At 41.6% G+C, this 23,018-nt stretch overlaps 1 protein-coding gene across 6 annotated transcripts; it reads left to right on the top strand.

Moving 5' to 3' along the window:
- Nucleotides 1-15,607: 15,607 nt before the first annotated feature.
- Nucleotides 15,608-22,742, top strand: LOC110629231 (E3 ubiquitin ligase PQT3-like). 6 transcript variants are annotated; one of them, XM_043956430.1, is made up of 15 exons: nucleotides 15,608-16,701; nucleotides 17,244-17,340; nucleotides 17,600-17,681; nucleotides 17,802-17,968; nucleotides 18,067-18,143; nucleotides 18,371-18,427; nucleotides 18,530-18,686; nucleotides 18,768-18,916; nucleotides 19,138-19,302; nucleotides 19,383-19,688; nucleotides 19,855-19,896; nucleotides 20,017-20,260; nucleotides 20,367-20,486; nucleotides 20,561-20,651; nucleotides 21,794-22,742. In XM_043956430.1, the coding sequence occupies exons 1-15, from the start codon at nucleotides 16,536-16,538 to the stop codon at nucleotides 22,502-22,504; spliced, it is 2,631 nt and encodes an 876-aa protein (XP_043812365.1). In that variant the 5' UTR covers nucleotides 15,608-16,535; the 3' UTR covers nucleotides 22,505-22,742. The 6 variants fall into 6 exon arrangements, with proteins under 6 accessions (XP_043812365.1, XP_043812362.1, XP_021631851.1 ...); XM_043956427.1 differs by having other exon boundaries at nucleotides 18,362-18,427; XM_021776159.2 differs by having other exon boundaries at nucleotides 15,610-16,701; nucleotides 20,582-20,651.
- Nucleotides 22,743-23,018: the final 276 nt, after the last annotated feature.

Genomic DNA, 23,018 nt, shown 5'->3' with positions numbered 1-23,018 from the left:
CATCGTCGATTGCCCCTCTACCTTTCTGTTATTTATTATCTGACTGTGCAGGTTTCCAGAATCATTATGACTGCGTCTGTTCACGTTCAGCTTTCCCCATAAATTCTTTTCATCTTATTATCGCCTCACTTTTCGAATTTTCTCTGCTCCTTTCTATCTTTAGCTTTCTCTTATTCTTTGTGTATGTTGTCACCTCTATTTTCTCATCTTTTTCCTGCGGGATGTGCAGTCTTTCTCTTTTCGTGAATAGCTTTTAAGAATTCTACTGCCGCTGGCCTAGCGCCTAGTATCACCCTGCTCAAAATTACAGCTTTGCTTTTGGGATATATACGTTAGTATCCTTCCCTTACCATCTGGGGTTTTTTAGTAATTCAGATTGGCTTTTCAATTGTGGACCTCTAGTCTCATCTTCCCCATATCTTTTTTTCGTACTGTTTACCTAAGCAAGTCTTTCATGTCTTCAAAGTGTTCCTTCGGTGTTCCACAAGAGGTTGAAGTTGTATTATGCAGATCGTCAGGTTGGCCCCCTCCTCTTGCTTCCTTCGGAAAGGAGGAGAGAACTTTCGTGGTGCTAACATTCACTTGTTCCATTGCTCTTCAGAATATTTCCCCAATTTTCTGGTGTTGCCTTCACTTGTTCCATTGCCCTTCAGAATACCTTGCTGGTTTTTTGTTGGCGCTTTGGGCAGGTGAACGGGTAGTGATGCCGATCTCCCTGGGACTTTAACTCGAAGACTTATGTTTTTCATGAGATCGACGTATAATATCTGAGCTCGTTCATATGTATCGCAAATCACATCTCGAGGCGGAGCTTAGTTGGTTTACGAAGTCGATTTTCCGAACTATAAGAATTCCTCGGAGTCGAAAGCTAAAGTAGTAGGGTAGGCGATAGTGATGTAAATGTAGATGATGATGTATCTGGGCATGTAAATCCTTTAAGGATAGCCTTTTATCCCGTAGTGTTGGTATTTGTGACATGCTACAATGTGTTTTTCTTTTAATGAAATTTTTATTTTGCGTTCGTACTCGAACTGTCCTTTATTTATCATAAATGAAGTACTTATTGCTTGCTCCGTAACTTTTCCCGAAGGATCTGTTGTATTGCTTTCTCCTTCCTGCCCCTTTAATCATTCCAAGCTAGAGTTCATTCAGTCAACTGAGCTTTTGACTTACTTTTTTCCGAGCTAGACTAGTCGTACTCGTGAGCTCTGTCGTAATGATGGACAAGGTTGATCTTTCTGCCTTTAGCCTTGTTTTGACAGGAACTGGAGCTGAGGTTTTATCTATTCATGCCTCTAAATGTTCCTTGGGTTGCCCCCTTTACTGCCTCAATATTTATTACATAAAGATTGAGGGAGTAAATTTCTATATTTCATTTAAACTTGCACAGTTTTGGTTTAGGCAATCTTATTCCGCCACTTTATTTGTGAGCTCAGAGGTCTGGTCCCTCGCAGGGTGGTTTTTGTCAGTCGGTGTAACTTAGTCTGTATGCGCGACTGGGAGGGGAGTTCGGCCGTTGTCGTTTTCCCTCTTCTTGGGTTATTTTTGCCAAATGTCTGTGTGTAGCAGACTGGTTCGAGCTTCTGTTTTCTGTTGTTCCTTCCACATTGAGCTTCCTTCTGTCCGAGTGTTCCCTACTGCAGTTTTAGCCGAGCTGGGGATTCGGTCCTTGGTTATTTGCTTAGGCTTTTATGCCTATAGCCCCGGATGCTTCTTGTGCCCCTGAGTGTTTTTCGAGCTCTTTGCGGTCTGGACCTCTCGAGGTCGATGCCGCATATGATGTTCCTCGGCTGAACTTTTTCACCCTTCCGAGCTCAGTTTTTGAGGTCGGCATGATGTTGTGGTGCTCTTGGTGATTGTGCTTCGCGCGTGCTTTCTCATGAGATTGGAACTATATTTTATGAGTTGTGCCGACGCGTGATATTGGGAGTTTTCGCTCCGGGAGGTTATTAAAACCTTCGTCGCCCATTCTCGTTGTTCCGGAAGTTCTAGGGGATCCCGGTCTTCTTTGTTGTCCCGGGAGATCTTGGGGATCCCGATCTTCTTTGTTGTCCCGGGAGATCTTGGGGATCCCGGTCTTCTTCTTCTTCTTTTTTTTTTTTTTTTTTTTTGAAGGTTTGAAAGTAGCAATGTGATTTTATAGTAAAAGAAAGAGATTGGATCATAACAACATCTATTTTATTGCTTTGTTTTGAAATACAATCTATCTTTTGTACTTAATAACATTTCAAGGAAAATACCTTTTAAGATGCTGGATATTCCAGGCGTGAGGTTCAGGGTTTCCCTGCATATCCTCAATTCGATATACTCCTGGTTTGACCACTTTAGCTATTCTGAATGGGCCTTTCCAGGTCGGTGCTAGCTTTCCTACTGCCGCTCGTTTTCCCGTAGCCTCTAGATTTCTTAGGGCCAAATCTCCTACCTTCAGGCTTCTTTCTCTAATCCGTTGATTATAGTAATGGGCAGCTCTTTGCTGATACGCGGCAGTTCGAACTTGAGCTTTCTCCCTGACTTCCTCAAGAGCATTCAGGTTGCTTCTTAACTTGTCTTCGTTTGTGCTTTCACTATTGAACTGAACTCGATGTGTAGGAACTTGTAGCTCGACTGGGACTACGGCCTCAGTACCGAATGCGAGTGCAAAAGGCGTTTCCTTAGTGGATGTTCTGGGGGTAGTTCGCAGTGCCCATAGAATGCTGTTGAGCTCTTCTGCCCAATTTGCTTTTGCCCCATCCAGTCGTTTTTTCAATCCTTGGAGGATGGCTCGGTTGGTAACCTCTGTCTGGCCGTTGGTTTGAGGATGAGCCACTGAGGAGAATTTATGCCATATTCCCATGTTCGCCGTAAACGCTCGGAAAGTGCTGCAATCAAACTGCCTGCCATTATCTGAGATAAGTACCCTTGGTATGCCAAATCTGCAGATAATATGATCCCATACTAAGTCTATCATCTGTCGAGCTGTGATCGTGGGTACTGCTGCTGCCTTCGGCCATTTTGAGAAGTAATCCACAGCCACCACCACGAACTTTTTCTGCCCCGTGGTTTTGGGAAAAGGTCCCAGGATGTCTATTCCCCATTGTGAGAATGGCCATGGACTGGATATGCTGGACTGAGGAACGGCCAGGACATTGATGGCATTGGCGAACCTCTGACATACATTGCACCTGCTGACGAACTCTTTTGCTTCTTTTTTTTACAGTGGGCCAGTAATATCCTTGCCTGAATATCTTATTGGCCAATGTTCCCGCTCCTTCATGAACTCCGCACGTTCCTCTATGTATTTCCTCCATAACCTTTAATGCCTCTTCCGGACTCACGCACCGGAGCCACGGGCTGGATTTTCCTCTTCGGTATAGGGTCCTCCGTACCGCCTGGTAGTTAGCTGCTCGGGCGGCTATTTTCCTTGCTTCTTCCTTGTTTTCGGGGAGCTTTCCTTTCTCTAAATATTCCAGGTACGGGGTCATCCAAGTCTGGGTTTGTTCTGCCTGCAAAACCATGTTTGTTTCACTAAAGGCAGGTGTATTGACATGTTGTATGTATACCTCATCGGGGAGCTGTTCTAATTCTTCTTTAGTTAACCGACTGAGCAAGTCTGCTTCTTCATTTTCTTCTCGAGGTATTCTTTGAAATTTGACAACAACTCCTCGATCCGTGAGCTCGACCTCTATTGCTTTCACCTTTGCTAGGTAATTCTGCATGGTTGGATCCCTGGCTTGATATGCCCCAGTTACTTGATTGATTACTAGTTGTGAGTCACTATTCACCTCGAGGTCAATTGCCCCCACTTCTAGTGCGACCAGCATTCCGTTTATTAGGGCTTCATACTCTGCTATATTATTGGAGGCTTTGAATCCCAAACGTAGGGCGTAGCAAACCTTGAACTCTCCGGGCCCCTTAAGCATTATTCCAGCGCCGCTGCCTCCAGCGCCTGAAGCCCCATCTACATATAACTTCCAATTGAAGTTCTGGGAGAGTTCTTCCTTTCTTTCTTTCCTCGTCGTTTCTGAGGACGATTCTCCTTGTTTCTCATCGAATGTGCACTCCGCTATGAAGTCAGCGAGGGCCTGAGACTTTATAGCTGTCCGAGGTCGATACTCTAGGCAATAAGGACCGATCTCCACAGACCAAGCTAACATCCGACCCGAAGTCTCCGACCTTTGTAAGATCTTCTTCAGGGGTTGATTTGTCACGACAATCCCTTGGTGGCTTTCCAGGTAAACCCTAAACTTCCGGACAGCCAGCAGTAGAGCATACGCTATCTTTTCAATATTCAGATATCTAACCTCGGCATCTTTACGCACCTTGCTGACATAGAACACAGGCTTCTGCTCTCCTTCTTCCACTCTTACCAGTACGGCGCTGACTGCCTGCTCGGAGGCTGCCAGGTATATCAGAAGTTCCTCACCTTCTATGGGACTACTGAGCACATGAGGCGAGCTGAGATAACTTTTGAGTTCTTTGAAGGCTTCACGACAATCTTTTGTCCATTCGAAGTTTGGCACTTTCCTTAACTTTCTGAAGAACGGTAGACACTTTTCTGCCGACCGTGACATGAATCGATTGAGTGCCACTACTCTTCCGGTCAGTTTCTGGATGTCCCTTACACAGGTTGGTTCTGCCATATTCAGTATAGCTTCTACTTTTTCCGGGTTGGGCTCGATGCCTTTCCCACTTACCATGTATCCCAGGAATTTCCCTCCTCTGATGAAGAAAGCGCACTTTGCGGGATTCAGCTTCATTCTGTACTGATCTAATACCCCAAATACCTCCTTCAAATCTGCCATATGCTGTTGGAAAGTTAGGCTTTTTACCACCATATCATCCACATATACTTCGACGTTTCTGCCAATTTGATTCTTGAAGATTTTATTTATCAGTCTTTGGTAGGTTGCCCCAGCTTTTTTCAGCCCGAACGGCATAGCTCTGTAACAGTAAGTCCCATCCTCGGTTATGAATGAGGTCTTCTCTTCATCCGACCTGTACATTGGGATTTGATGATAACCAGACATTGCATCCAAAGACGACATGTAATCAAAACCGGCCGTAGAGTCGACCATTTTATTAATATCAGGGAGGGGATAACAATCTTTAGGGCAGGCCTTATTTAGATCAGTAAAGTCTATGAACATCCTATATTTGCCATTGGCTTTTTTGACTAATACAGGATTGGCCAGCCACTGTGGGTACATAACTTCTCTAATAAAGTCTGCCTCCTCTAATTTCTGTACTTCCTCCTTGGTGGCCTGTTGCTTCTCCCTTCCTACTACCCTATTTTTCTGCTTTACCGGTTTGGCCTCAGGGAGAACATTCAATCTATGGGTCATCACCTCGGGGTCAATTCCAGGCATGTCCGAAGGCTTCCAGGCGAAGCTTGATGCATGACCTCGAATCAAGGACATCACCTCGGCTTTCTGCTCCTTAGTGAGGCCGGCGTTGAGACTGAAGGCTTTGTCTGTTTCTGTTTCTGACAAGGAGAAAGTCTCCAGCTCTCCCACCGGCTCTGTCCTGGCCTCCGTTTTCTCATCTCGGACCTTTAGGACTTCTGAATCCATCCTTTCCTCTGCTGAGCTCGGCTCCGCTACGGTAGCCAAGTACACTGCCTTTGCTTCTTCTTGACTTCCTCGAACTGTACCCACTCCTGCTTTTGTGGGGAACTTCATTGCTAAGTATCTGATACTGGTGACAGCCTCAAAATCAAACAGCACAGGTCTTCCCAGGATCGCGTTGTAGCTCAGGGGGAGTTTAGCTACCAGAAACACTGCATAATGGGTGCGAGTCCTAAGGGCTTCTCCCAGAGTAAGGGCTAGCTTTACCTTTCCTTCCACCGTCACTGGCGTTCCTCCTATCCCTTTAATCGGGGCCTGGTCTCGGCTTAATTGCTCTTCAGGAATACCCATCTGCTGGTAGACTCGGTAGGGCAGCAGATTCACTTTGCTTCCATCGTCCACTAGGACCTTCTTTACCTTATAGTTGTGGATGATGGCCTCAATGACGAGGGCATCATCATGGGGCATCTGAATGTCTTGAGCGTCTTCCGAGGAGAAAGAGATGGTTGTTGAAGAGTGTTCAACGACTTGCATGACCTCGGCGCTACTGCTTCCTTCTTCTCTGCTCCTCTTTTTCCCCCTTCGGCTCATCCGACCCCCCGTGCCTCCTACAATCATATGGATGGTTCCGCTGGACCCATCATTTGCGAGGTTGGCTCCCGTTCTTCGCGGCGTTTGGACTGTCGAAGTCGGTGGAGGCCTTTGCCCTTCCGGCTTCTTTACGAAATTCTTGAGGTGACCCCTCTTTATTAATCTCTCGATTTCAGCAATTAACTGAAAACAGTTATTGGTATCGTGGCCGTGCGTGCGATGGTACTGGCAGTACTTGTCAGGATTTCATTGGTCTGCCTCAGCTTTTAGGGGCTTGGGCCACTGTAAGAACTCCTTATCTTGTACGGCTATGAGTACCTCGGCCCTTGAGGCGTTGAGTGGGGTCGGCTTCTCCGGGACCCAGGAGGGCCGTGATCTTTGTACTGGGTCCTGAGAAGGGAGGGGTCTCTGATCTCTGCGCTCCCAAGGCTGTTTATAGGGCTCAGGCCTTCTACCGTGCTTTCTCTCGTGTTTCTCTAACCTTTTTTCCTCCGGTGCTTTTCCCTTATATGTCAGCCCCCTAGCAAACCTGCTTGTTACCAAGGCATCGTCCTGCCTTATGTACTTTTCGGCCCGCTTCATCAACTCAGCCAGTGAGGTCGGAGGCTTCCTGCTTAACGAGCCAAAGAACTCGGCGGAGGTTGTCCCCTTCTGCATGGCCTCTACTGCCCTTCCTTCGTCGAGTTCGGGGATCTGGAGGGCTTCTGTATTGAAACGAGCGACATATTCCCTGAGCGACTCCTCTCCCCTTTGCCTGATTGTTTCCAAGTAGCTCGTTTTCCTATCGGCGGGGACACCAGCGATGAAGCGACTGATGAAACGAGTGGCCAAGTCTCCGAAACTGTTGATGCTCCCAGCCTCCAGGTTATTAAACCATGCTTTTGCTGGGCCTGATAATGTCGTTGGGAATACCTTGCACATTAAAGCATCTGACAAAGTCTGTAGCTCCATGAAAGACTTGTAGTTAAGGACATGTTCTCGGGGGTTTCCAGTTCCATCGTAGGCAGCCATAGGCTTCTTAGGTACGGTCTCCTGCTGCACCCATTTCGAGAAAGGAGAAGAGGCAGGCAGGAGAGTTTGGTTTTGCTCCTTTGTTCTCAGCTCGATCAAAAGCTGCTCTTTCAGTCTTTGCAGCTTTTGGTCTACGCTATCATCCTCCTGCCTGGATCTCTTTTCTAGGCGATATTCCTCCCCCTCTGCTTCATCTCCTGTTTCCCTGGTGGTTCCGGCAGAATAGCTGTCGGCTTCGTCATTTTCTATCATTTCCCTCACCCTTCTCCCATGAACTCGAGCCTCCGGTTCTTCGTCTCCCCCGATTCTCTTCTCTCTTTCTCCAATGTCACGGTTGTCGGTTTGCAGGTGGTTATGGGTTGGTCGGGGCTCATTTGAACGGGGTTCTTCTACCACCGGATGTGCGTTTACTGGGGTGCCAAGGCCCCTTTGCTGCATTATCTGCCCCAACCAGTGGGTGGTGCTTTGTAGCTGGAATGCGATAGTTTGGAGGTCCTGGTTAGACAAGGCCACTGCGGGCGCGTTCCCTGTCAAGCTTGGCGAAGGGTTGAAAGAAATGGGTGGTTGGTTATTGGTAGTCGTAGGACTAGAAAAAGAGAACTGCTATCCTTCTTGGGCAGAGTTCAGGTCGTTGTGGGTGCTATTGTTTTCAGTGGGGTTAGCCATTGTGGATCTCAGTGGGTTTTGAAAGAATGGAAACTCCGGTGATGAAAAGATCAACCTCGTTTCCCACAGACGGCTCCAATTGATGATCTGAGATCCAGAGAAATAGGGTTTTTACAATGGGCTCTGTAAAATTTAGAAAAAGCTTAAACCTAGAAGAGAGTATTTCTCCTTTTATAGGTTTCCTTTTGTCCGCTAGTGACGTGCCGATAGAACGAATATCAATAGACCACCTGTCCCTGCCACGCTGATACGGACGTACGAAGGAATCAGATCTCTGCCCCATGCATAATGGCCTCTGATCCTTTTAGAACACGGACGGGCGGGTCAGCAAGATGAACGAATAGGTCTTACTCTGGGTTTCTGGTTGGGCCGGCTAGACTGGGCCGGATGAAGGGGACGAAATTGGGCTAAAGGGGGCTCCCCTTCGGAACTGGAGAATGGGCCGGCCCGGTTGAGGCGCGCCAGGAAAGAGCCCGGCCTTATCATTTGAATGAACCAGACCTTGTTCATACTAAGGGCTCGAAGGTATCTGAGTGATGGGCCGATATCGTAGGCCTCATCTCTGATTTGGACGAAGAAATCTCACGGTCATCAGATCCAGATCAGCTTAAGGCCGCCGGGACCTGTAGCAAGCCTAACATACATTCTGTGTACCTGTTAAATCCCATACATGATCAAACATATACATAAAATATTAAACTTTTTCTTTCTTTTACCGAGCTCAACCTGTGCATGCACAACTCATAATCATAAAACCCCACACTGGAGCCCTCGTCAAATGTTCCAATGGGGTAACATATCATACATTAAACTTGGTTTACATAAACATCATTAAAACCTTTCATTAAAAAGATCATGTATCAAAAAGGGATTAACTTTACATACTAGGATCAAGCACAACTCTAAACCTCAATAAACATCATTACATTACATTACTGAACTATACATCACATTACATCATTTTCATATCCACATCTAGCTATTACATAAAACTTGACTTTACTCTTGCTGACATTCTGATCTAGCCCGTACCTACAAACCTGGGGGATTAAGGGAATGGGGTGAGCTACTAGAGTCCAGTGAGTAGAATAGTAAAAACATTTAAAACATATACTATCATGGAATGCATCATGTCACAGACAAATCACATCAAGAATGAACTTGTCACCAATAGCCCTCTACATAGCATTCCAATGTGCCAGGGGCGTAGAATGGGCCTCACTGGTCTTTTTCTTACATTAACATACATAACATTCCTAAATGCCAGGGGCATAGAATGGGCCTCACTGGTCTTTCTCTTACATAGTGCCAGGGGCGTAGAATGGGCCTCACTGGTCTTCTCATACCGTATCATCACCATATCATATCATATCATAGGGAGGGCTAAAGGATCACTCAATATTCATCCACATCATCATCATATTATGTAATGCAACATATTCGTGAATTTTAATGCAAACAACCTAATATATCACATGGCATTCGTGATGCATGAACATGCTCAAATTTATTTATTTGCTTTGAAAATAAAAGTCCATTCTACTCACCTCAGGCTAGCTCTGACAAGACACTGGAGCAGCTATCTCACTGCTGGGGTCCTCAGTTCCTCGGGTCCGAACCTACACCGGTGGACTCAAATGAGGGACCAAACATACATGAACATGACTCTAAACAACTCCCCAAAAACCCCCTAAAACACCTTAAAAAAAAATCATAGAAAACACGCAAAGGAAAGCTGAACAGGGCACTTTCAGCGGCAGGTTCGGCGGCCAAAAGTCCCTCTAGAGCCGAAAGTCATGCACCTTCGGCGGCACTTTCGGCGGCCGAAGGTTCCTTCCAGATCCGAAACTCATGCATGTTCGGCGGCACCTTCAGCGGCCGAATCTCCCCTCCAGAGCCAAAAGTCCACTTTCGGGGGCAAAGTTCGGCAGCCAAAGGCTGGCCTCCACAGGTAGGTTCGGTGGCCGAAAGTCCTTCGGCTGCCAAACCTGAGTTCTTCCAAAGGGCAGAACTCAGCCTCCACATGCACATTTTGCCTCCCAAACCATTCAAACATGCATTTACCTATTCTACAACAAGCATACACAAGCAAATAAGCATTTAGGGGTCTCAAACTATCATAAACCCCAACACAAACACAAAAGGCAACTCAAACAACATACATTACTCATAAACTCAACATTAACCCTAACATGCAATCAACTAACTTACACATGCATTTCTACCCCATAAACTTCATAAAACTTGTTTAAAACATTCCAGAAAGGTAGGATCTAGGCTTACCTCTTGAAGATCGAGAGGAAAGACGATCCTAACTTGGAGATGGGAGAAATCTAGCTCCTTGGACCTCTAAGCTCCAAAATTGCTCTAAGCTTCAAAAAATCTTCAAAACCAAGTTAAAACTTGTTAAAACTCGAAAGATTTGAGTAAGAACATCAAAACCAACTATGGGAGAGCATGGACTCTCCGTTGGCCGAAAATAGGGGAGAAAGCTCGCCCATTTTCGGCCATAGGTCCTTTTATAGGTGGCTAGCCAGGCCACCTTCGGAAGCCGAAGGCGACTCCAAAACGCATGCATGTTCGGCGGCCGAACATGAGCCATATTTAGAAGCCTAACGTGCCCCCCTAAACTATCCCACGTTCGGCAGCCGAACTTGAGGTTCGGCGGCCGAACCTGGAAATGCCTCCATGGTCTTTTTCATTTAAAACCCAATTTCTTTCTTACTTAAAACCACAAAATATATTAAAATATTTTATGAAAACATGATTTTACCCTTCTAGAGGTTTTCGACAATCGAGATTCCACCGGACGGTAGAAATTCCGATACCGGAGTCTAGCCGGGTATTACATCCTGTATAACCAACCATCAATTAATGTATACTTAAAAGACTTTCTTATTACCTTTTTGGCTAATAACTTATCAGCTGGAAGATTATTATAGGTCAAAAATTTATACACGGACATTATCCATAACTCTCCTTCTTCTATGGAGAGAGATTCTTCCATTTCTGTCACCGGAGTGTGCAACTCCTCGAACTGGAATGGTTGTATTAAGTGCTATTCACCCGTCGCCGCCTTCTTGGCTAGATTCACCTCTTCATTGTTACCTCTGGCCACTTAGTGAAGTTCGCAACTGCCTCATCCGTCCTTAATTTCCTTCATTATGAATCAGACCTTTTTCTAATATTTGACGAGGTTCAGTTCTCGGACCTTGAATTGTCCCTGACACTGATTGACAACCAATTATGAGTCACTAAAAATAATTGATTTTTTGATACCTAGCTCCTTGACGATTCTTAGGGCCATTATTACGGCCTCGTACTCAGCCACATTATTGATGGCTTTAAACGCAAGATTCACAACATACCGAAGCTTTATGTTGGTTTGGGATTGCAAAAGGATCCCGATTCCTGCGCCCTTGGCTCCGCATGCTCCATCTGCCTAAACTTTCCATTCTTTTATGCTTGCTTCAGAGGACTTTGAGAGTTCTAGTACTGGAGTCATTTTTGTCACAAAATCGGCTAGGACCTGGGCCTGCATGGCCTTTATAGGAACATACCTGATATCATAGGCTGATAATATTAATGCCTAGGTGGACAACCATCCTGACAACTCTGATCTGTGTAAAGCCTTTCGTAAATGATAATCGGTTCTAACTTCTATGGTGTGTGACTCGAAGTACGGCTGCAACTTTATGGCTGATATGAGTACTGCAAATACCAATTTTTCAAGAGTAGGATAATTCAACTCTGCCCCTTTCAGAACTTGGCCGGTATAATATACTGGACTTTCTTCCCCATTATTCTCACGAATGAGCACCGAGCAAACTATTTCCTACATCACAGACAAATGCAGGAATAAAACTTCAATTTCGACAGGCGAGCATAGCAATGGAGGAGAGGATAAAAAGATTTTTAAACTTTCAAAGGCCTCTGCGCACTCTTTTTCTCCGGTCAAACTTACCTTTGCCTTTCAAGGCATTGAAGAACGGGAGGCACCTTCTGACTGAACATGATATACATTGGCCCAGGGTAGTGACTTACCCATTTAGCTTTTGTATCTCGTGGATGGTCTTGGGTGCTTCCATGTTTTGGATAATGCTGATCTTTTATGAATTAGCTTCTATGCCTTTTTTCGAGATGATATATTCTAAGAATTTTCCAGCCTTTACTCCGAAGGTGCACTTTTTCGGGTTCAGTTTCATACCCGCCTTGTTCAGGACATCAAAGACCCTCCGGATATCTTCTAGATGTTCTTCCAATGATCGGCTTTTAACCACTATATCATCGATATATACTTTGATGGTTGGCCCACCATATCCTTAGAGATCCTTGACACCAACCTTTGGTACGTGGCTCCTATATTTTTTAACCCAAAAGGCATTATCTTGTAGCAAAAAACTCCCTTGTCTATTATAAACGTGGTCTTTTCTGCGTCATTGGGATCCATTATGATTTAGTGATGTCTCAATATGGCATTGAGGAAAGAGACTACCGCATGGCCCGAGGTCGAGTCCACCAATCTATCGATGGATGACAAAGGGTAATGATTTTTTGGACATGCTTTATTCAGGTCGGTGAAGTCCACACGCATTTCTCCACTTTTCATTAGCTTTTTTTACTAAAACTGCACTGGCCAACCATATGAGATATTGTACTTCTTTTATTAATTATGTTCTCAAAAGTTTATCAACATCTTCTTTGATCACCTGTTTCCTCTCTGGTATGAACGTTCTTTTCTTTTATTGGGCTAGTTTGACGCTCTTGTCAATAGATAGCTTGTGGGTGATAAGAGCCGAGTCTACACCTGTTACATCTTTTGGAGACCAAGCGAAAGTTGACACCTGGTTTTTCAACAATTCTACTAGACGAGTCCTTACTTTACCGGTTAATGCTGTGCCGAACTATACCTTTCGCTCCTTTCCTATTTAGACCTCCTCTACCGGATCTGCCGCTTCTGGCTTTACATGTGATTTTGATTTTTTTAATAAGTCAATAGACATGGTTGCTTTCTCTAAACTTTCTGTTGGGTATCTGTAACCTTCTTTGACTAACCTCGGATGGCCTTAGACCACTGCTATATCTCTTGGAGCTAGAAGCTTAAGATACATAGCACCCATGTTAATAATAACACCGTGGCAGTTTAGGATTGGATGGCCGAGTATCACGTTATATGCAAATGGGATATCTACCACTGCAAATTCTGCGTATATCTCCCGCCTATATCTCTCATCACCCAACACCAAAGGGAGGTTGATAGTGCTCAATACTGCCACGATCTTGTCTCTTAATCCTACTAAAGGATAGAAAACTCTAGTAATGTTATTTTTATCTAAGTCTAACTTATTGAAAACATTTAAGATGAGAAGATTAACAGAATTACCTATATCCATAAGCACCTGCCTTACTTCGTATCGGTTCAGCAGGATCTTAATGACTAGGGGATCGTTTTGAAAGAACCCTACCACCTTATCAACAAAATCGAACCTTACCTCCTATTTGGCCCATGGCTCTTGATGGAAAGATAGGAAATCTGTAACAGCCCAGAAATCGAACTGCTACCGGCGCTAGGATCCAGATCGGCTTAAGGCCGCCGGGACCAGTAGCAAGCCTGCTGTGAACTCTGTGTACCTATGAAATCCCATACATGATCATACATTTTCTGAAACTCTCCAAGCTTACAACCTTACTCTTTGTCTCAAAACTTCAAAACCACATGAAAATCCATCAAAACCATGAAAGATTTGAGAAAACACATAAATCACTCAAGGAAGATCAAGTCTCACCTCAGCTCGTGCAAATGGAAAGACAATCTTATCCATTTGACCGACCTAGGGCCTTTTATAGTTGGCTGGCCAGACCAACTACAGCGGCCGAATGAGAACCCGAATGCCATGCACGTTCGGCGGCCGAAAGTCACCTTCAGCGGCCGAACCTTGGCTTTTCTGCCTTGGTGCTTTTCTTGCAAAACCTTACTTCTTTAAACACGTTAAAACATGAAAACGCTTTCAAAACATAGGAAAACATAATCCTTACCCTTCCAGAGGAGTCTGACATCAGAAATGCCACCGGACTACAGGACTTCCGACGCCGAACTCTAGCCGGGTATTACAAAATCCCTTGACTCGTGCTTATTTTTTCTATTGCCCTTATCAGGTCCTTCCATAATAACATGTACCATTCAGGCCATTTCGAGAGATCAGAGAAGAGAGAGATCCTCTTTTACTTTCTTCTTTTTTTTCCAAAAGAGAAAGGAACAAGAGTCCGGTTTCAATCCAATGAACAAATAGAATTCAATGGATTTCCCGGCAATGAACCCAAATGATATTATTGAGACTAAACTGATGACATGGCTGGAATGGGTCTGGACAGTGATTGACTTGAACCTGTAAGGGAGACAACGTGAGGTGGTGGTGGATACTCACGGAAGTCACTCCAACGTTCAAGTCGGTAATTAGACGAGTAGAAAAAGTATAATGAAATACTTAGAGTTTTAGTATTTTAAAATAGCGTACTTTGGTCTCTGTAGTTTTTCTATCTTTATATTGTAAGAGATATAGATAAATATGGCATTAAACTGATAATTTAGTGGTAATGTGACCGTTTATTTTATACAGGATATCGCTAGCTATTTAAATGAAAATCCCGCTATCTCATACGTAATGGAGATATACCAGACCGTATTTGATAATAATAATTTCATGTCAAAATTCACTTTGTTGAGGAAAAGGCGAATTTTTTTATGATAACTCGGGTGTTAAGGTGTTCAAGTCTTACTCCGGGATGGATTACATCTCCTATCCACCTAATTCTTATATCATAGACTTATTTTATAATAGCAGCTTATGACTCATTTTGTATTGTTGTTATCTACCATCAAATAGTAATAAAATATATCATATTATGCACCACTAACCAATATAGATCTTTATCATCATTGGTTTATATTTATTGATGTATAACAAATTATTTTAACTAAAGTATGTGCCATTTAAATAAATTAAAAAAAAATATTTAACTTCATTTATTTATAAAAAATAACTTATATTTTATTTAAAAATATTTTTCATAATTTTTTTAATAAAATAATTTACTTTTTATAATTTAATTTTAATTAAAAAATTATAAATAAATTTATATATAGAAATCTTAATTAAAAAATAATTTTATTTTTCTAAGAGAGAAAATTGTTTTTCTTAAAATAATTTAATTTTTCTTTAATTAGAAGAATAATTCCTATTAATTAATTTTTTTTATATATTTTAAATACTATAAAATATAAAAAATATTTTTTATAAAATAAACAGAATCTAATCTTTTAAGGTCTCCGCCTACTCTAAAATTTAAAAATATTTATTTTTTATTTTAATTTAAAAATAAAAGTATATTTATAATTTTACATAAATATACATCTATAATAATGTAAATAAAATTTTTAAAATTCAAAAAATGATAAAAGGAATTTTTTTAAAATTTTTAATATTTTTTAATAAAAAATATTTTTATTTATTAATTTTTATGAACGTTCAAAATGTTAAAGAATATTTTTCAATAAACAAGCAAAAAGTAAGTACATATAATTTATTAAAAATTATAAAAACATTTAAAAATAAATATATAAAATTATTATTTGATGCGATTTTAAGACAGTTCTGATCCACTTTTTAATAAAAAATTAAAACTCACCAAACCAATAGATATAAATTCTACACCATTCAATATAATTATTAAGTTTTCCTTTAAAAAATAAATTATCAGACCCAAAACCGTGCACAGCCAATATCCATAAACTAACCCTCTTGGGATAGAATCGAACACATGAGCCGCTATGCCAAAACAACGCATCTATTAACAGCGATTGGCGAACAAAGCCACAAGCCCGTGCACCGCCGCTAATCACACCATTTATCTTTTCTATATAATATGGCGCACCTTTCTTCTACTTCTTTTGTAACTCCTGATAACCCTTATTGTCTCCTTAACTGACCCTTTCAGCTCTACAAACCCTAACCCGCGATGATTGCTGCCACTCCATGTTCTCGCTCAATCAGTTGAAATTCTTCAGCTACATCTTTGAATCTCTAGATTTTTTGGTTTTCTCTGACGGAGATTTCATGTTTCAATTTATCATCGCTGAAAGAAGAGTCTTCAAGTCGTGATATATATCTATCTTTCGAGATTTTTTCAATCGGCGATGGAGGATTTTCTCTCCCCGGTGTTGGCTTATCGGATGGGTTGTTGAAGATTTGGATCGGTGGAATTCTATCTGAGTTCGCTATTTTGGCCCTTTCTAAACTGAAGATTGGGGTTTTTTTCCTCCTGTTGGTGCGATCTATCAATTCTCCTTGAAATTCCCAGTGATTTGCCCGGAACCGAACGAATTTCTTGGATGCGATGAATTTCAGGCCGCTATTGCTGGCATAAGGCTCCTTTTGGCCTTTATTCTGCATAGAGCAAAATAATTGTTAATCGGTTGGACTTCAAGACTGAATAAGGGGGTAGCATCGAAGAGTCTTCATTTGTTGGTTTGATCAATCTTTCTTGAGTACTTGAAGAAGATAGAGGAAAAAAGTTGTTCAGCTTTGTACTGTTATATATTTTTGTTGAGTTAAATATCAGGCCATTTTTTTTGGTTGGCCTTTGATTGCATACAATTTCATCTAGGTCTTTTGTGTGCTATTATTTTGGTTTTCAATTTTTTATAAGATTTAGTGACAAAAACCAATGGCTGTATATTACAAGTTTAAGAGTGCAAGAGATTATGATTCAATACCAATGGACGGTCCATTTATATCTGTTGGTACTTTGAAAGAAAAAATATTTGAATCAAAGCACTTGGGCAGGGGTACCGACTTCGACCTTGTTGTCACTAACGCCCAAACCAATGAAGGTTGGTTTCCTTCTATCTAGGTGTAATCGATCACCAATGAAACTTATTAATGTATTTTAAGTTTGATGGTTAACTACTGATAGTTGCTTACTTGATTTATTTTAATTCATCTTTAGCCATAAGAATTCTGTTCTTTGCCTTTTAAGTTAATGGCTAAAGTACTGGATTCAGGGCTTGGCCTCTGGCACTTTAACTTATTGCTCATCGTTTAATATTTGGAGTTAAGCAGTGGTGAGCATTTTGAAATTTTTAGAAATAAACGAGGAATAATATGCATTCATATTTGTGGTATCTAGGTTAGTCTTTTTCCAGAGCCTAGTCGGTGGGAATTATTGCATCAGAGTGCTTGCATGACAGCACATGGTGGAACCAAATTGCTTCACCTCTATTTACTGGGTTCATTTGTTTAGGCAGATACTTCATTTCTAAAATAAGTATCTGGCACCACTATCAGGATTTTGTTTTGAAAGATTAGGTTTGGTTTCCTTATTCATTATCATTGCAGTGTTTATAGGTTTATTGTTCTTCTTTTGCAATTTCAGAATATCTTGATGAAGCAATGTTAATCCCAAAAAATACGTCTGTGTTAATTCGTCGGGTTCCAGGAAGACCTCGCATGCCCATTGTTACTGAGCAAGAGTACTATCTCAAACCTTTAATTTTCATTCATTCAAGTAGCTTATTCAATGCCAGATAAAGTTTATTTAGAGCATCAAATATTTGGTTAATGCATCTACATTTTCTTTTTCCCATTAGGAGAAAAAAAATTTCTTTTATTATAGAAATCTTATTTCTCTGATAATAAAGTCTGTCCTTAGTTTAATCTTGTTGATCATATTGTACTAGTGAAACAAATCCTAAGGGCTTGCCATGAGTTTGGTCATGTTACATTTTTCAGGCCAAAGATGGAAACCAAGGTGGAGGATACCCCAGTAGAGAAGGGTAGTTTTATGGCAGCTGATTCATCTGCCATGAAATATGTAAACTTCAGTGCCATTAACTTTTCCTTGCATTTCAAATTTCAATTGAGTTATCTTGCAGTACAGCTAGTTTTCACTATAGCAATTTTATCAAGGCTGTGTGATAATTTGACCTTACAGACTGAAGACACTGAATGGGATGAGTTTGGGAATGATTTGTATGCAATTCCTGAAGCACCAGTAGTTCAGTCTAGCAATACAGTTCCTGATGCTCCCCCTGCAAACAAGGCTGATGAAGACAGCAAGATTAAGGCTTTGATTGATACTCCAGCCTTGGACTGGCAACGGTTAGATGTGCTTCTGTTGTATTCTGATAATATTTTGATTCTTACTATGTTTGGAAATTAATTTTTTGTTTCTGTTAAATTTCCACCTGGATTTGTAGTCAAGGAGCTGATGGATTTGGCCCTGGTAGAGGTTTCGGAAGGGGTATTGGTGGAAGAATGGGCGGTCGTGGCTTTGGTGATTCTCTTATGCCGCATATGTTATTATTCTATTGCCTTTGCTTGGTGAATTTAGTCATTTACATAAAGCCAAGGACATCTTTTAAGTGTGTGTATATGTGGATTGCTGTGTGCATTCTCTACTAATTTTAATATTCATCGCAAGCAGTTTATGCTTTGTCTACATTTATTTCCAATGTTTGATTTTAAATTAAAACAAATGCTTCTCTTGTTGAGGTCGATTAGGATTGGAGAGGAAAACGCCTCCACAGGGCTATGTATGTCACAGGTGCAAGGTACCGGGTATGTACATGTATATTTTAAAAGGTTTTCCTCACTTGTAAAAGCAATTGCTTCTTGGTGTTGTAAGCCTCTGCAAATTTAATTTGTTTTTTTCTTTTTCAGGGCATTTCATTCAGCATTGTCCTACAAATGGTGATCCAAACTATGATATCAAGAGAGTAAAACCTCCTACTGGCATTCCAAAGTCAATGCTAATGGCAACACCTGATGGTTCATATGCATTACCTAGTGGTGCAGTTGCTGTTTTGAAGCCTAATGAGTAAGTTGACTATGGTTTGTATTCCTGTATGTCATCCATACAGTTGCAAAAGTGATTTACCAATAACTCAAACTTAAACAGGGCTGCTTTTGAGAAAGAAATTGAGGGCTTGCCTTCTACACGCTCTGTTGGAGATCTTCCACCAGAGCTTCACTGCCCTTTGTGCAAGGAAGTCATGAAAAATGCTGTACTAACAAGCAAATGTTGTTTCAAGAGCTTTTGTGATAAGTGTAAGTTCGAATTCCCTGTTTAACTTTTGTCTTCTGTTTTCAAATTGTTCTTCTAATGCAAATCTAGAAGCCAATAGTAATTTAAACTTTTCACTACAACCCCTCATTCGTGCAAGACGTGACCTTGGCTTGCTTTATTGTGGAACATCATATGGTTCCTTCATCTCAGCAGCTTAACATGTTTCTTCAATCTTCATCTAACTTGATGCTATTCAACCCAGGTATAAGAGATTATATCATCTCAAATGCAAAGTGTGTATGTGGAGCGACAAATATTCTTGCTGATGATCTTCTTCCAAATAAGACACTTAGGGATACTATTAACCGGATATTAGAATCTGGGAACAGTAGCGCTGAAAATGCAGGAAGCACCTTTCAAGTTCAAGGTTTGTTTTTGTACATGTGTGTATACAAATGCATGTTATGCTTATTAGCATGTATATCATACTTCCTTTTCTAACTTCAGATATGGAGTCTGCTCGCAATCCACAGCCTAAGGTTCCATCACCCACGCAGTCTGCTGCTTCTAAGGAAGAGCAGAAGCCCTTTGCTGGTAACACACAAACCCCAAATGCAAATATGAAGGAACAAGTGGATGAGGAGAAGCCTGTTGTTATCCTACAGCAAGTCCCTGAGAAACCGAGGACTGCTAAAGTGCCTGATGTATCTGAGGCTACCCATGAGTCAATGAGTGTAAAGGAGCCAGCATCACAATGTAGTGCTCCACTGCCTGAGGAGGAAGTGCAGCAGAAGCTGGTTGTTGGTGAGGCAGGTAATTATTTATCTTAAATCTATTCATTTGTGTATGAGAAGGGAGGTGCCATGTAATCTGCTACTTTATCTTGTAAACAGCATGATTGGATCCATTCTCTCTGCTTCCTGTATTCATGGTACTGTAACAGGATAGTGGTCTAACTTGATGTGTTGTGATTTGTCAGCGAAGAAAAAGAAAAAGAAGAAGGTTCGCATGCCTCCAAATGGTGGGTCTTTTGCTTTTCTTTAGTATTTGCCTATTTTAATGTACTATGTTAGGCCTGTTGATTTATTGTGCCTACGAATATTTAATTAGATTTATTTTTATTAATGGCAATGATTCATAGATTTGTGGAAAGCACCTCAAGATCTCACAGCTGAAAGTTATATGATGCCTCTTGGACCCTCTCCCTATAATCCTTACTGGGGAGGCATGCAGCCTGCTATGGAAGGTTATATGAATCCTTATGCCAGTCCCATGCCCTTCATGGGTTATGGACTGGGCCCTATGGATATGCCATTTGGGGGCATGATATCTCCAGACCCTTTTGCTGCACAAGGTTATATGATGCCTGTTATACCCCCACAGAGGTATGTGTAATTTATTTGTTTATTTTAAATTTTGATTTGTTCCCTACCCTCACTCTGAAACCTGATTAGTTTAGTTTCTCCTATGTTATCTTTGTATCTTTCATAGGGATCTTTCAGAATTTGGAATGGGTATGAATGCTGGGCCTCCAGCAATGAGCAGGGAGGAATTTGAGGCTCGGAAAGCTGATTTGAGGAGGCGGCGTGAAAATGAAAGGCGAGCTGAAAGGTAATATAGCTTGATGTTTCTGGTTATAATCTGGAGATTTTAGCAATAATTTTATTTGTTACATGATTGAATAGTTTATATTTGATCTGCAGCAGGGAGTTTCCTAGAGATCGGGAATTCAGTAGGGAAGTGAGCAGCAGTGGTGATATTTCTTCGATGAAATCTGTATGTCCTTTTTATTGTTTAAATTTCCATTTCTGTCATATTTCTGAGTACTGCAGCGGGTATCTTCTATGGTTTCGAGCAAAATCTAGCAGGACAAGCCCCCCCCCCCCCCCCCCTTTTGGTTTAAAAGAAAAATTGGGAAACATAAAATTGGTTCTTCCTGAAGAGAGAGCCGGAAATCTCTCATTTGATAGGGTTTCTGGATGCAATATTAATGGGAAGAGTATCTTTTTTTTAATATGTATATATATATATGTGTGTGTGTGCACGCATTGCATGGAATTAAGTTGGAAATTTCATAGTTGTCGTTGCAGCCTCAGTAACCGAACGGTGGGCAATGGGGGGAGAGAAGCGCATGGATGCGTCTGCAACTGTCTGTTGGCCAGAGCATTCTGCTAGAGATACAGACTTAGGCCTCCTTGTCCTTTCCTCCCGAGTCCCGCCAACTTTTTTTTTTTCAATTAAAAAATTATTTTTATTTTCAAGTAACATTTCACATGTGAGGATCCCAGATGCGCTTCGCGCTTCTAAATTATGTGGCATAGAAGTGAATGTCCCGTAACTGGATAAAGCTAATTCTCGCCGTCTCTACGAGATGGAAGAAAATCGTAATTACCTATTTATTCAACTTTTTCTGTTAAATGGTTTCTGTTTTTCAAAGACGTCCCCCTCTTCTACTTATTCGTTCGTTATTTTCCTTGAAAAAAATAAAAGGAGGATTTAAAAAGATTTTTGGTGTAAAAACAATTGTGAATTTTGTGATATTCGGTTAAATGATAATTTTCTTTTTATTTTTGATTATTTGGAAATAAGAAGGGGAGGCAAATGGTATCATAGAGAGAACATTGCACTCGAAACTGTTGTTAGTGCAGTAATTGTTGTGGTCTTTTTGGAAATAAGGGAGAACAAAGGTTGAAAAAAAAAAAAGAGTTTTAATTAAAGAGCTATAATCATAAAAACTTGAGCGTTTAGCAACTGCTATCATTCTAGTTCGGGGGGGAGAAAGTGGCTTGATATCTAAAATAGGTCATGGGCCTCTTGTTGGGCTTTGGACTTTGTAATCGTAAAAAGATAGAAGTGATTGTATATTGAATGGGGCCGTTCTGATTCTAATGGTACTCTTATTCATTTTGTTGGTGCAGAAGTCTATTCCCCAACCATCAAGCGGCGATCTTCATCCTCACCACCGCCATCCACCTGAGAGGTCCTCTCCTGCCCGCGACCTTGAACCTCCAGCACCACTGCCTCCGCGCCCTTCTAAAAGAAAATCCGATCACGAGAGAAGCGACCGTGACAGAGATCGCGACCACCACGACTACGATTATGACCGAGAACGAGACAGAGGTGAGCGCGATCACCATCATCGCCACCACCACCATCGTTCTGAACCCCCTGCAAAAGCTTCATCTGAAGCGACTAAACCAGCTTCATCAACAATAGCAGACCGCAAGCAGAAAGCAAGCGTTTTCTCTCGCATTAGCTTTCCAGAAGAAGAGCTCGCCACAAAGAAGCGCAAGCTCTCTTCCTCAGGGGAAGCTCCTGCTGCAGTAGCTGGTGCTACCTCTGCATCTGCTGCTCACCACAAATCTTCATCCTCAGTTAATGGATATTATGATGACTATAACTCCTCGTCTGTGAAGGTCACATCTGTATCCGCCAGCGGTGGAGGCAAGAAGAGTATGGATTACGAATCAAGTGATGATGAAAGGCATTTCAAGAGGAAGCCATCGAGGTACGAGCCCTCGCCCCCACCACCGGCAGACTGGGAAGAGGATGCGAAGCATTCAAGAGGGCAAAGAGAAAGAGAAAGAGAAAGAGAAAGGGACAGGGACAGGGATCGCAAGCATAAATAAAGGGATTTGATGGAGCAAGTTGCCTCCAATTGAGAGGAGGCAAAAGCTGGTGCCACTTTGTTGGAAAGGCGTAGGTCAGAGAAGTGTCGGTCTGAGTAATCGTTGTATATGATAAAATGCGCCTCTGATATGTTATGCCTTTGAATAACGTTTCAGCTTCAGACATGGAACACGTTTGCATTTGGATTTTTATATTATGATAATTATCGTATAATACATTTAGACATTTTCCTCCTTTTATGATTTGTTATTCTCTGATTATTTCTTGTTGTGGTTTGCCTTGTCCTTTGTTTCCTTCTCCCTGAAAAATATTTCTTACTGTATCGTCCCAAATTGAATATGATAACAAAAAATTGCACCTCTTCACTTAAATTACATTCTCATTTACCCAATGAAGACGCTTGTCTGTGTTTTATCTTCATTTTGTTCGTTCACCATGGGTTACTTGAACATAAACACCCTTCTATTTACTGTGTATAGGTGCAAAATCTTTAAAATAGTAAAATAATTTGCA

Source organism: Manihot esculenta, chromosome 1 (assembly GCF_001659605.2).
Source record: "Manihot esculenta cultivar AM560-2 chromosome 1, M.esculenta_v8, whole genome shotgun sequence".
NCBI classification, from domain to species: Eukaryota; Viridiplantae; Streptophyta; class Magnoliopsida; order Malpighiales; family Euphorbiaceae; genus Manihot; species Manihot esculenta.
Note: the sequence above shows the minus strand (reverse complement) of the source record. Positions and strands in the feature narration are given on the sequence as shown.